This window comes from Sus scrofa, chromosome 13 (genome assembly GCF_054392235.1).
Source record: "Sus scrofa isolate SSC_HxYL_T2T_F1_AM1 chromosome 13, Sscrofa_HxYL_maternal_Yorkshire_Landrace_v2.0, whole genome shotgun sequence".
NCBI classification, from domain to species: Eukaryota; Metazoa; Chordata; class Mammalia; order Artiodactyla; family Suidae; genus Sus; species Sus scrofa.
The window spans coordinates 172,350,510-172,362,758 of NC_139395.1; the positions used below are offsets into that span (position 1 = coordinate 172,350,510).

Below are 12,249 nucleotides of genomic sequence, written 5' to 3' on the forward strand. Positions count from 1 at the left end.
GTTATGTTTTTGACATAGTACTTTGAAGAGTATAGTTCTAAACTAAGGTTCAAGTTATTTATTGTCAGTATTTTTTCATATTATCAGCTTCTGATTATCCTTATATCATTGTAAAGAAATGATTACGAATCATCCCCAGTGCAGAGCTATGGTGAACTTCTATTGGTTGTTTTTGAATAATGCCAGAAGCTGCTACTCTATTCTTCTTCTTTTTTTTTTTTAGGGCCACACCCATGGCGTATGGAGTTTCCCAGGCTAGGGGTTGAATCAGAGATACAGCCGCCAGCCTACACCAATGCCAGATAACAGCAATGCCAGATCCAAGCTGCATTTGTGACCTACACCATAGTTCATGGCAACGCTAGATCCTTAACCCACTGGGCGAGGCCAGGGATCAAGCCTGCATCCTCACGGATACTAGTTGGATTTGTTTTTGCCTCAATGGGAACTCTGAATTTTTGTTAAAATGTAATCATTATTGCCTGACTGGGTCAGTAGCCTGATGGCATAGTTACATTTGTAATTAAAAGTGTCATTGTCAATAATAACAAGTTGAAAATTCAAAATGAATTATAGTCCCTTGGCAGCATATAAATTGACACTACAGTAAGAAATGATCACATTAAAAGAAAACAGGAGTTCCCCTTGTGGCTCAGTGGTAACAAACCAAACTAGAATCCATGAAGATGCAGGTTCAGTCCCTGGCCTTACTCAGTGGGTTGGGGATCTGGTGTTGCTGTGAGCTGTGGTGTAGGTTGCAGTTTCGGCTTGAATCCCATGTTGAAGTGGCTGTGGTGTAGGCTGGCAGCTGTAGCTCCCTGATTCCACCCCTAGCCTTGGAACTTCCATATGCTGCACATTCAACCTTAAAAAACAAACAAACAAACAAAAATAAATAAATAATGTCTCTTATGGAACTGAGAGTTTATGTAATCACAACCAAGCAACAAATAATGTGGACACCTACCAAAACCTATAAGGGAGGATACACCTGCACACTCTGCCTTGTTTCCTGCTTTAAGTGAGGTTTGTGAGAAATATGGATTGGCCATTTTAAGAAGCAGTTAATCTTTACAAAATGTGAGGCAAAGTAAGGAATTCTTTCTATCCCATCTTCTCATTTTATCCCTTAAAACACACACAAGCTGCAGTTCCTGTTGTGGTTCAGTGGTAATGGACCTTACTAGTATCTATGAGGATGCTGGTTTGATCCCTGGCCTTGCTCAGTGGGTTAAGTATCTGGTGGTGCTGTGAGCTGTAGTGTAGGTCACAGACACAGCTTGGATCTGGCATTGCTGTGGCTGTGGCATAGGCTGGCAGCTGCAACTCCTAATTTGACCCCTAGCCTGGGGATCTCCATATGTCATGGGTGTGGCCCTAAAAAAACCCCACACAAACACACACAAGCATAATTATTTGTCAGACTGATTAGAGCTACCTATAGTTGACTTGATTCCCCCTTTTTACTTAGGGTGTAAGAAGAAGAGTATAGTAGGCAATAAAAGATGAGAATGCTAAAGACTTTCTCTTAAGCAGGTAAATGGCATTGTGGGCTGAATTTCAAAATAATGAGTAATGTGTATGTTTCAGGTAAGGATTAATTACATTTTCTAGTGGTAGAAGAGTGAGTACATATGTTTAATTACTGTAGTCATAATTTATTTAGTCATTAGTGATGTTAAGGTTAAGGAGGGATCATGTGCAATGGCTAGGCAACGATAGAATTGAAAAAGTCATCAAAAGGCAGCTTAAAATTCAGACGAGATCACAGGAAGTAGCTGATGCTGATACTGCCTGTTGGAATTTAAAAGCAGAGTTGTTTGAGCGGAAGTGGTATGATTTTTGAGGTTTTAGACAGTTGGCTATTTTCAGGCATAGAGCATGTAGTAACATATATAGATGTGATGGAATAGATGGTTCTTAGGCCCTTTCTTTTCCTCCATTGCTCACTAAAAGTGCAATAGCTAAGAACATCATGATGGTTTATGGAAGCAGTTTTATGTAGTCGAAATAACCCTTGACTTCGGGATAGAAAGCTGGATTTGTCATAGTTTTGCCTCTATGCAAGTCACTTAACCAATTCAAAATGTCTGTTAACTTATGAAATGGAAAAAAAAAAAACAAAACAAAGCTACCCCATGGGGTGGTTGTGGTGATTGAAAGAAATAATATATTTGAAAATTCATTTTAAACTAAATGTTATATAAATCTTAAATTTATTTCTGTTGAGTTTAAAATGAATAAAGTCTACTAGGGAATCCTGAATTTGAAATCATGACTTTGATACAGAGGAGGATATATTTCTGGAACTTATTAGACCTATGAAGTTAATTTAGGGTTCAGCTATTTATTTCCTCAGGGTAAATCGTATACGTTTTAAGAAAAAAATCTAGATAACTATTTTTTCACAGTAAGAATAGTGGAAAATCCTTCACAAATTCATTAATAGTAATTTAAAGAAGTATTTGACTTTGAAATTGTCAGTGTTTCTATAATATTGTAAGAATAGTGGAAAATCCTTCACAAATTCATTAATAGTAATTTAAAGAAGTATTTGACTTTGAAATTGTCAGTGTTTCTATAATATTGTAAGAATAGTGGAAAATCCTTCACAAATTCATTAATAGTAATTTAAAGAAGTATTTGACTTTGAAATTGTCAGTGTTTCTATAATATTGTAAGAATAGTGGAAAATCCTTCACAAATTCATTAATAGTAATTTAAAGAAGTATTTGACTTTGAAATTGTCAGTGTTTCTATAATATTTAAGGTTATTTTATCATTTATTCCTTGTTAGGCTTCACCTGAATTGTGTACATATAATCCTGTCATGGAAAACGTTTCCTCTATTATACCTAGTAATGAGATGGATCTACAACTGGATTTTGTATTTACTTCTGTTTATATTGGTAAAATAAAAGGAGCTTCTAAAGGTTGTGTTACAGTAAGTATATTTAATTTTTTTTCTTTTTTAGTTTTGGTTCTGGACAAGGCATTTTTAGACTGTCTTCTCTTTTTTTTAGTGCAAATGAAAATAGAATTGAAGTTAACTTTATATAGGACATTCTACATATGTCATTATATCTATTTTGAAACGTCTTTAATTGGAGGGAAATCTTGAAAACATAGAACTCTCTAAAATCATATCTCTGATCTGATTACTCTAATGAAAATTCTGTATGAAAAAGATTATGTGTAGCATTGATATCTTTGGGCTCTAAAACTTATATGATAGTAAAGTAAATTTTTATTTAGTGTGTAGTTGATAGCAAAAAGAAGAAATCTTATTTTACTTGTCTATTAAATTGTTATAAACTGAGTTCTCCAATTTCTGAACTTGGCATTTAAGAATCTCCAGGAATAGTTCCTATTATATTTTCTACTTTTTCTTTGATATTAAGTTCTCATGTTTTGTATATGAAAGTCATACTGGATTTTGCTCAGTTCTCTGTATTTTCTCACTATTTTTCTGTTTAAAATCCCATCTCTTAAGTCTTATCAGAAATACTTCCTCTTCCAGGAAACTTTTTGTTATTTCTCCTTCCTAGCCAGAATTGACTTCTCCTTTTACTGTGTACTTATAGCACTTTGTACATCTGCTGTAAGATTTGTTTAAGTGTTTACAATTGTATTCTTGTCTAAACCTTTCCATTAGCCTTTAAGCATCTCGTGATAAAGAGCCATGCTTTTATTCCTTTGTATACCTTCCATAAATGGCTGAAACCTAAATAGGCACTTATAAACATTAGTTGAATTGAATTGACTATGTCAGATTATAACTCAGATACTTTCCTAGAAGTTTTATTAATGTTTCACGGTTTTACAGATAGGATGTGGAATATAAAAATGGCAAGACATGACCTCTGCTTTCAAAGAAATTAGAGTCTAATAGAAGAGATAAGCATGTAAATAGATATTTTCATTATGGTATAATGTACACTGGAACATACAAGAAGGATGCTTATGGGAACGAGTATGGGAATATCTTTCTGAAAGGATCAGGGAAGACGTCATAGAGAGGACAGCATATGATCTAAGACACAAAGTAGATGTTTCCTTGGTGATCATGCAGGGGGAAGACCCAACCAATAGAGGACACATGTATAAGTTCTGGGAAGAACCAATAATGGTAGCTTGTGATAAAGTTAAAATTGCTTTGATTGACAGCACTACAGTGATTCTGTTTAAAATTAATATTCTCTGATTACTAGTTTTCAGATATTAATGATTTTGTTATGCCTGTAGTCATTTTAGTTTTTTTTTCTGTAAGGAATTTTGTTCACTTTTCACAATAACTCCCCACCCCATATTACAGCCTTTTCATTTTAAATTCAGACTTATCCAGTTTTTTTTTCCATTTTTTTTATTACTCAAATGAATTTATCACATCCGTAGTTATATAATGACCATAACGATCCAATTTTAGAGGATTTCCATCCCATAACCCAAGCACATCCTCCCCACCCCCCAAACTGTCTCCTCCGGAGACCATAAGTTTTTCAATGTCTGTGAGTCAGCATCTGTTCTGCAAAGAAGCTCAGTCTGTCCTTTTTTCAGATTCCACATGTCAGTGAAAGCATTTGATGTTGGTGTCTCATTGTATGGCTGACTTCACTTAGTATGATAATTTCTAGGTCCATCCATGTTGCTAAAAATGCTGGTATTTTATCCATTTTAATGGCTAATATTCCATTGTGTATGTGTCCACATCTTCTTGATCCACTCCTCTGTCGATGGGCATTTAAGTTGTTTCCATGTCTTGGCTATTGTAAACAGTGCTGCAATGAACATTGGAGTACATGTGTCTTTGCAAGTCATGGTTTTCTTTGGATAGTTGCCCAGGAGTGGGATTGCTAGGTCAAATGGTAGTTCTATGTTTAGTTTTCTGAGGAATCTCCATACTGCTTTCTACCAGCAGTTTACACCAGTTTACAATCTCACCAACAGTGTACTAGGGTTCCTTTTTCTCCACCCCGTCTCCAGCACTTATTGTTTGCAGACTTTTGGATGCTGGCCATTCTGGCTGTTGTAAGGTAGTACCTCATAATGGCTTTGAGTTACATTTCTCTGATAATGAGTGATGTTGAACATCTTTTCATGTGTTTTTTGGCCATCTGTATGTCTTCTTTGGAGAACTGACTGTTTAGATCTTCTGCCCATGTTTTGATGGGGTTGTTTGTTTTTTTGGTATGGAGCTGCAGAAGGTGTTTATAAATTTTGGAGATGAATCCCTTGTCAACTGAATCATTTGCAAAGATTTTCTCCCACTCCGTGAGTTGTCTTTTTGTGTTGTTTAGGGTTTCCTTTGCTGTGTAGAAACTTTTAAGTTTGATTAGGTCCCATTTGTTTATTTTTGTTTTTATTGTCAATACTCTATGAGGTGGATATGAGAAGATGTTGCTGTGGTTTATGTCAGAGAGTGTTTAGCCTATATTTTCATCCAAGAATTTTATAGTGTCTGGTCTTCTATATAGGTCTTTATTCCATTTTGAGTTGATTTTTGTGTCTGGTGTTAGGGAGTGTTCTAATTTCATTCTTTTTCATGTGGCTGTCCAGTTTTCCAAGCACCACTTATTGAAGGGGCTATCTTTTCTCCATTGTATATTATTGCCTCCTTTGTCATAGATGAGTTGGCTGTAGGTGTGTGGGTCTATCCTGTTTCACTGATCTATATTTCTGTCTTTGTGCCAGTACCATACAGTTTTGATGACTGTTGCTTTGTAGTATAGTCTGAAGTCCAGGAGCCTGATTACTCCAGCTCCATTTTTCTTTTTCAGGATGTCTTTGGTTTTTCTGGGTCTTTTGTGCTTCCCAACAAACTTTTAAGATATTTTGTTCTAGTTCTGTGAAAAATATCCTTGGTAATTTGATAGGGATTGCATTGAATCTGTAGATTGCCTTAGGTAGTATAGTCATTTTGGTAATATTGACTCTTCCAATGCAAGAGCATGGTATGTCTTTCCATCTATTTGTGTCATCTTTGATTTCTTTCATCATTGTCTTACAGTTTTCAGAGTACAGGTCTTTTGTTTCTTTAGGTAGGTTTACTCCTGGGTGTTTTATTCTTTTGGATGTGATGGTAAACGGGATTGCTTCCCTAATTTCTCTTTTGCTTTTTCATTGTTGGTATATAGAAATGCTGTCGATTTCTGTGTATTAGTTTTGTATCCTGCGACTTTGCGAAATTCATGGATGAGCTCCAACAGTTTTATGGTAGAGTCTTTAGTGTTCTCTAGGTATAGTATCGTGTCATCTGCAAATAGTGATAGTTTTACTTCTTCCTTTCCATTTGGGATTCCTTTTATTTCTTTTACTTCTCTGATTGCCATGGCTAGGACTTCCAAAACTATGTTGAAGAGTAGTGGTGAGAGCAGACATCCTTGTCTAGTTTCTGATCTCAGCGGGAATTCTTTCAGCTTTTCAGCATTGAGAATGATGTTAGCTGTGGGTTTGTCATAATGGCCTTTATTATGTTGAGGTGGGTTCCCTCTATGGCCACTTTCTGAGGGGTTTTTATCAGAAATGGGTGATGGATTTTGTCAAAGGCTTTTTCTGCATCTTTTGAGAGGATCATATGGTTTTTATTCTTCAGTTTGTTAATGTGTATCACACTGATGGATTTGCGGATAATGAAGAACCCTTGCATCCCTGGGATAAATCCCACTTGATCATGATGTACAATCCTTTTAATGTATTGTTGGATGCGGTTTGCTAGGATTTTGTTGAGGATATTTGCATCGATGTTCATCAGTGAAATTGGCCTGTAGTTTTCTTTTTTTGTGGAGTCTTTGTCTGGTTTTGGTACCAGGGTGATGGTGGGTGGCCTCATAGAATGAGTTTGGGAGTATCCCTTCCTCCGCAATTTTTTGAAACAGTTTCAGAAGACTAGGTGTTAGCTCTTCTCTAAATGTTTGGTAGAATTCACCTGTGAAGCCATCTGGTCCTGGACTTTTGTTTGCTGGAAATTTTTAAATCACAGTTTCAATTTAAGTTCTTGTGATTGGTCCATTCATCTTATCTATTTCATCTTGGTTTAGTCTTAACCATTTTTTTTTCCATTCATCTTATCTATTTCATCTTGGTTTAGTCTTAACCAGTTTTTTTTTCTTGGTTTTAGTCTTAACCAGTTTTTTTGAGTTATTTATAATTACACAGTTGGATAACCTAAATATATGACAATAATCAATTAACCAGGAGAGGACAATTTAATGTAAGTATTTAAGAATAGATTTTCATTAACTAATGTGTTAGTTATGTTATTACACAGTTGGGTGGCCTTGTTATGGGCTATAAACAAAATCAAATAAAAACCGCAAATGAGTAAAGGAACAATTTAAAGAAAACCTTGTAATCTATCTATCCAGAGGTAATTGCCATTAATTCTACAGTGTATATCGTTTTATAGTTTTTATATTAGATACATATTTATTTAAAACAAAAGGATAGGACATTATACATAATGTTTTATAACTGACCATAATCATTAAATTAATTTAATTCAGGTACCTCTTTTGGGATATTTGGGTTGTCTTTAATTCCTATCTGTTGGACAGTTTGCTGTCCTATAAAGAACTGCTAATATTCAAAAAATGTCATAAAGTAGGTTTTGAAAATTTTATCTCATATCTATTGGAACACTTAAAATATAAATAAAATAAAAAATTAAATTATAGGAGAAGTGACTTACTAAAAGTTAATATATTGAAGTAAATTACATGCATGTGAATAAAGGCTGAGAGGAATTCTGCAAAAATTAAAACAGTTATGTTACCATGAGGAAAAAATAAGCACTTTAAAAAAAATTATAGCCGATTTACAATGTTGTGCCAATTTCTGCTGTACAACAAAAGTGAGCCAGTCGTACGTATATATATACATTTATTTTCTCATATTATCTTCCATCATGTTCTATCCCAAGAGATTGGGTATAGTTCTCTGTCTGTGCTTTACAGTAGGACCGTATTGCTTATCCATTCTACATTTAATAGTTTGCATCTACTAACCCCAAACTCCCAGTCCATCCCACCCCCTCTCCCGACCTTGGCGATCACAAGTCTGTTCTCGAAGTCTATGAGTATGAATCTGTTCTATAGATAGGTTCATCTGTGCCATTTTTAGGTACCACATATTAGTGATATCATGTGTTACTTGTCTTTCTCTTTCTGAATTACTTCACTTAGTATGAGAATCTCTAGTTATATCCATGTTGCTGTAAATGGCATTATTTCATTCTTTTTTATGGATGAGTGATATTCCACTGTGTATATGTACCACATCTTCTTAATCCATTTCTCTGTCAGTGGACATGTTTCCATATCTTGGCTATTGTGAATAGTGCTGCAATGAACATAGGGGTGCATGTATCTTTTTGAGTGCAAGTTTTCTCTGGATGTATGCCTGAAAGGGGGATTGCTGGATCATATGTTCTTTATTTAATTTTCTGAGGAACCTCCATACTGCTTTCCACAGTGGTTGTACCAATTTACATTCCCACCAACAGTGAAGGAAGGTTCCCTTTTTGCCACACCCTCTTCAGCATTTGTTATTTGTAGACTTATTAATGATAGTCGTTCAGACTGGTGTGAGGTGGTACCTCATTGTAGTTTCGATTTGCCTTTCTCTAAGTAATTAGTGATGTTGAGCCTCTTTTAATGTGCCTGTTGGCCACCTGTCTGTCTTCTTTGGAGAAATGTCTATTTAGGTCTTCTGCCCATTTTTTGATTTTTTTTTTTCTTGTTCAGTTCTATGTGTTGTTAGTGTATTTTGGAGATTAAGCCCTTGTCAGTGGTATCATTTGCAAAGATTTTCTCCCATTCTGTGGGTTCTGTTTTTTTTTTTTTTAATTGTTTCCTTTGCTGTGCAAAATTTTTTGGTTTAATTAAAAATGTAATAACATAAAAAGGGGAAAAGGGGAAAAGTCATAAAGCTTTTAAGTTTTTATAAAGACTTTGTAATATACTTTTTCAGACACAGTTCATGATGCTCTGCAACTTAGATATTAAAGAACTTTTTCTTTTGGGAGGATAAATAGAGAATTAAACTTAGTCCTTTTTCAGATGTTTAAGGAGTGTTATGTATTGTTATGGACATTGGAGAAATTGTTCTCACCGTCATGACAGTTATAATATAGTTGAACTGGAGAAATACCTATAGTGGGACATTATTACATAAATTAGGGCCATTTTCTTTTCTTATACTTGGACATTTAAGTTATTACCTTTTTTGTTTAGCATAGAAAGTGCTGCAGTAGATGTGAACATTTTTTAGATCTTAGTTTTGTTGCTAATAGGATAAATGTTTATTAAGTACATATTCTATGTTCAGAGGATTGTACTGGCTATTGTCAGAAGTTATAAAATAGCTATTATGTTCAGATTTATTCTTTTTTTTAATGAGGCAAATAAAGTGTTTATTAAGAGAAGAGGGAGGAGATAGGTGTGGAGGGAGAGGGAGACAGAGAGAGAGAGACAGAGAGCAAGAGGGGAAGAGCAGTTCAACTTTATTCTTAGGTTTAAATAGAAAGGGTATGATTTCAGAGAGCTGAGTTTACCTGTTGCCTCAAAAGCGTCTTTCTAATTTTCTCAACTGAAGATTGAGTTTTTGCTACAAAGAGGGCTTTTCATTTGGAAGAAATTACATGTTGGCTTAGTCATCATAAAAAGGTATAAATTAGTATTCTGGTCCTTGCCAAGCTGAAAGGTTTGATAGGACAAGGATCCTTATGTGGGAGATTGAAACAATGATGTAGACAGTAGAGGCCAAGGATGTATAGGTGTATAACTTATAAATCATAATTTTGTAGTAATAACTGTAAAATCTCAAAAGCAAACACTCTTTGTATTCATTTTCTGTAACTAATTATTTATAGTTGCTAAGATATATTTTATTAGATCAAAAACCCAGTGGAACATATCAGAAAGAATTTAGCAAGGGGAAGTATACACCAAGTATATATAGTAATTCTGTGCAATAATAAGGTGTATTTGAGTAAGTCAGACTATGATTAGTCGTACTTAATCAGATGCTAGTGTCTCCTTGATTACGGATCTTATCTAAAACTGAGAGGTTCAGTAAGTTACCTAAGTTTACCTGCTTATTATTCGTATAAGTGATACAGATAAAAGAGGCAACATTTATTTTTTCATTTTTTTGTCTTTTTTTTTGTCTTTTTTTTTTTTTTTTTTTTTTTTTTTTTTTATTTTAGGGCCGCACCTGTGGCAAATAGAGGTTCCCAGGCTAGAGGTCTAATCAGAGCTGTAGCTGCTGGCCTATGCCACAGCCACGGCAATGCTGGATCCTTAACCCACTGGGCAAGGCCAGGGATTGAACCCGCTACTTCATGGTTCCTAGTCGGATTTGTTTCCACTGCGCCATGGCAGGAGCTCTGCAACATTTATTTTTAATTTTTTAATTTAAAAAAATTGTATTGGACTATAGTTATTTACAATGTTGTGTTGGTTTCAGGTGTATAGCAAAATGATCCAGTTATACAGATACATATATCCATTCTTTTTCAGATTATTTTCCCATGTAGGTTATTACAGAATATTGAATAGAGTTCCCTATGCTATACAGTAGGTCCTTGTTGGTTATCTATTTTATATACAGTATTGTGTATATATTAATCCCAAACTTCTAATTTATCCCTCCCTCCCCCACCTTTCCCCTTTGGTAACTGTAAGTTTATTTGCAAAATCTGTTTCTGTTCTGTAAATAAGTTCATTTGTATCATTTTTACATTTAGATTCCACATATAAGTGATATCTTATGATATTTGTCATTGACTTATTTCACTTAGTGTAATAATCTCTTGGTTCATCAGTGTTGCTGCAAATGGCATTATTTCGTTCTTTTTTTTTGCTCTTTCTGTCTTTTTTAGGGCCACACCCATGGCATGTGGAGGTTCCCAGGCTAGGGGCCTAATTAGAGCTGTGTCTTGCGACCTACACCACAGTTCATGGCAACGCCAGATCCTCAACCCACTGAGCAAGGCTAAGGATTGAACCCAAAACCTCATGGTTCCTAGTTGGATTCGTTAACCACTGAACGAACCATGATGGGAACTCCTGTTTCATTCTTTTTTATGGCTGAGTAATATTTCATTATATATGTACCACATCTTCTTTATGTATTCTTCTGTTGGTGCATGTTTAGGTTTCTTCCATGTCTTGCTATTGTAAATAGTGCTGCAGTAAACATCCGGGTGCCTGTATCTTTTTGAACTATGGTTTTCTCCAGGTTAGCTATATGTGAAAGATACCCAGAGAAAACTTAGTATCCTGGCACAGAAGGAGCAGAAAGAGCAGAATCCTTAGACAGAAGGGAATTTATAATATGTAACAAAGAAAAATTACTGCCTAGAATAAAATCAGATCCTGTTTTGTGATTTATTTGCCAAAGTCAGTGACACCCTATGTGGTCTCTTGGCAGCTTCTTCTGGACTTTGTCTTATTTCTTCTTTAAATATTCAGGAAACATTTTTGACAAATGTATTGTTTTGCTGGTTTTTATAAATGAGCATATTGAAAATTATAAATTACTTGCAAAGGATTCTTAAACTTCCATAAAACTGTCTTTACAGTGAAACGTCTTTTTGGTTTATTGAGAAAAAGCCTTGAGCACTTTCAAGGTAGACTTTGATGATGTACTTGCAGTTTAAAAAGAAAAAATTTGAATAGTTACACATTTTGAATGATAACTCCTTTTTTGTTTATTTTTCCTTTAGTTCACAACAAAGTATATTAAGATCCCATTTCAAGGTAAGCTGTCATTGTCTTATGATCTCTTTTTACTGTAATTTTGAGTATAAAGTAGTTGGTTAGCAAAAATTCTGAAATCCATTCATCTGTTGATTGACACCTAGATTTTTTTCCATATCTTGGCTCTTGTGACTAATGTGGCTATGAACAAGGGAGTGCATATTTTTTTTTGAATTAATGTTTTCATTTTATTTGTATAATACCCAGAAGTGGAATTGCTGGATTATTAAAAAAAAATTTTTTTTAAGAACTTCTGTACTGTTTTACACAATGGCTGCGCCAGTTTGCATTCTACCAAAATGCACATGAGATCCCTTTTGTCCACATCCTTGCCAAGACTCATTATTTCTTGTCTTTTTGATAATAGCCATTCTAATGGGTGTGAGGTTATATCTCATTGTGGTTTTGATTTTCATCTCCATGATGAGTAGTGATGTTGAGCACCTTTGCATGTACCTTTTTACCATCTGTATATTTTCATGGGAAAAAT

At 34.7% G+C, this 12,249-nt stretch overlaps 1 protein-coding gene across 29 annotated transcripts in view; it reads left to right on the plus strand.

Moving 5' to 3' along the window:
- The window catches only part of SENP7 (SUMO specific peptidase 7), a 168,795-nt gene that overhangs the window by 121,260 nt on the left and 35,286 nt on the right, over positions 1-12,249 (plus strand). For all 29 annotated transcript variants that reach the window (XR_014824931.1, XR_014824934.1, XR_014824937.1 and 26 more), the window contains 2 exons: positions 2,798-2,944; positions 11,726-11,759. Coding sequence is in view for 17 of the 29 variants with exons in the window: in XM_084991521.1 (XP_084847647.1) it covers positions 2,798-2,944; positions 11,726-11,759 (181 nt within the window). In the remaining 12 variants the exon portion in view is untranslated. The remainder of the gene's footprint in view (positions 1-2,797; positions 2,945-11,725; positions 11,760-12,249) is intronic.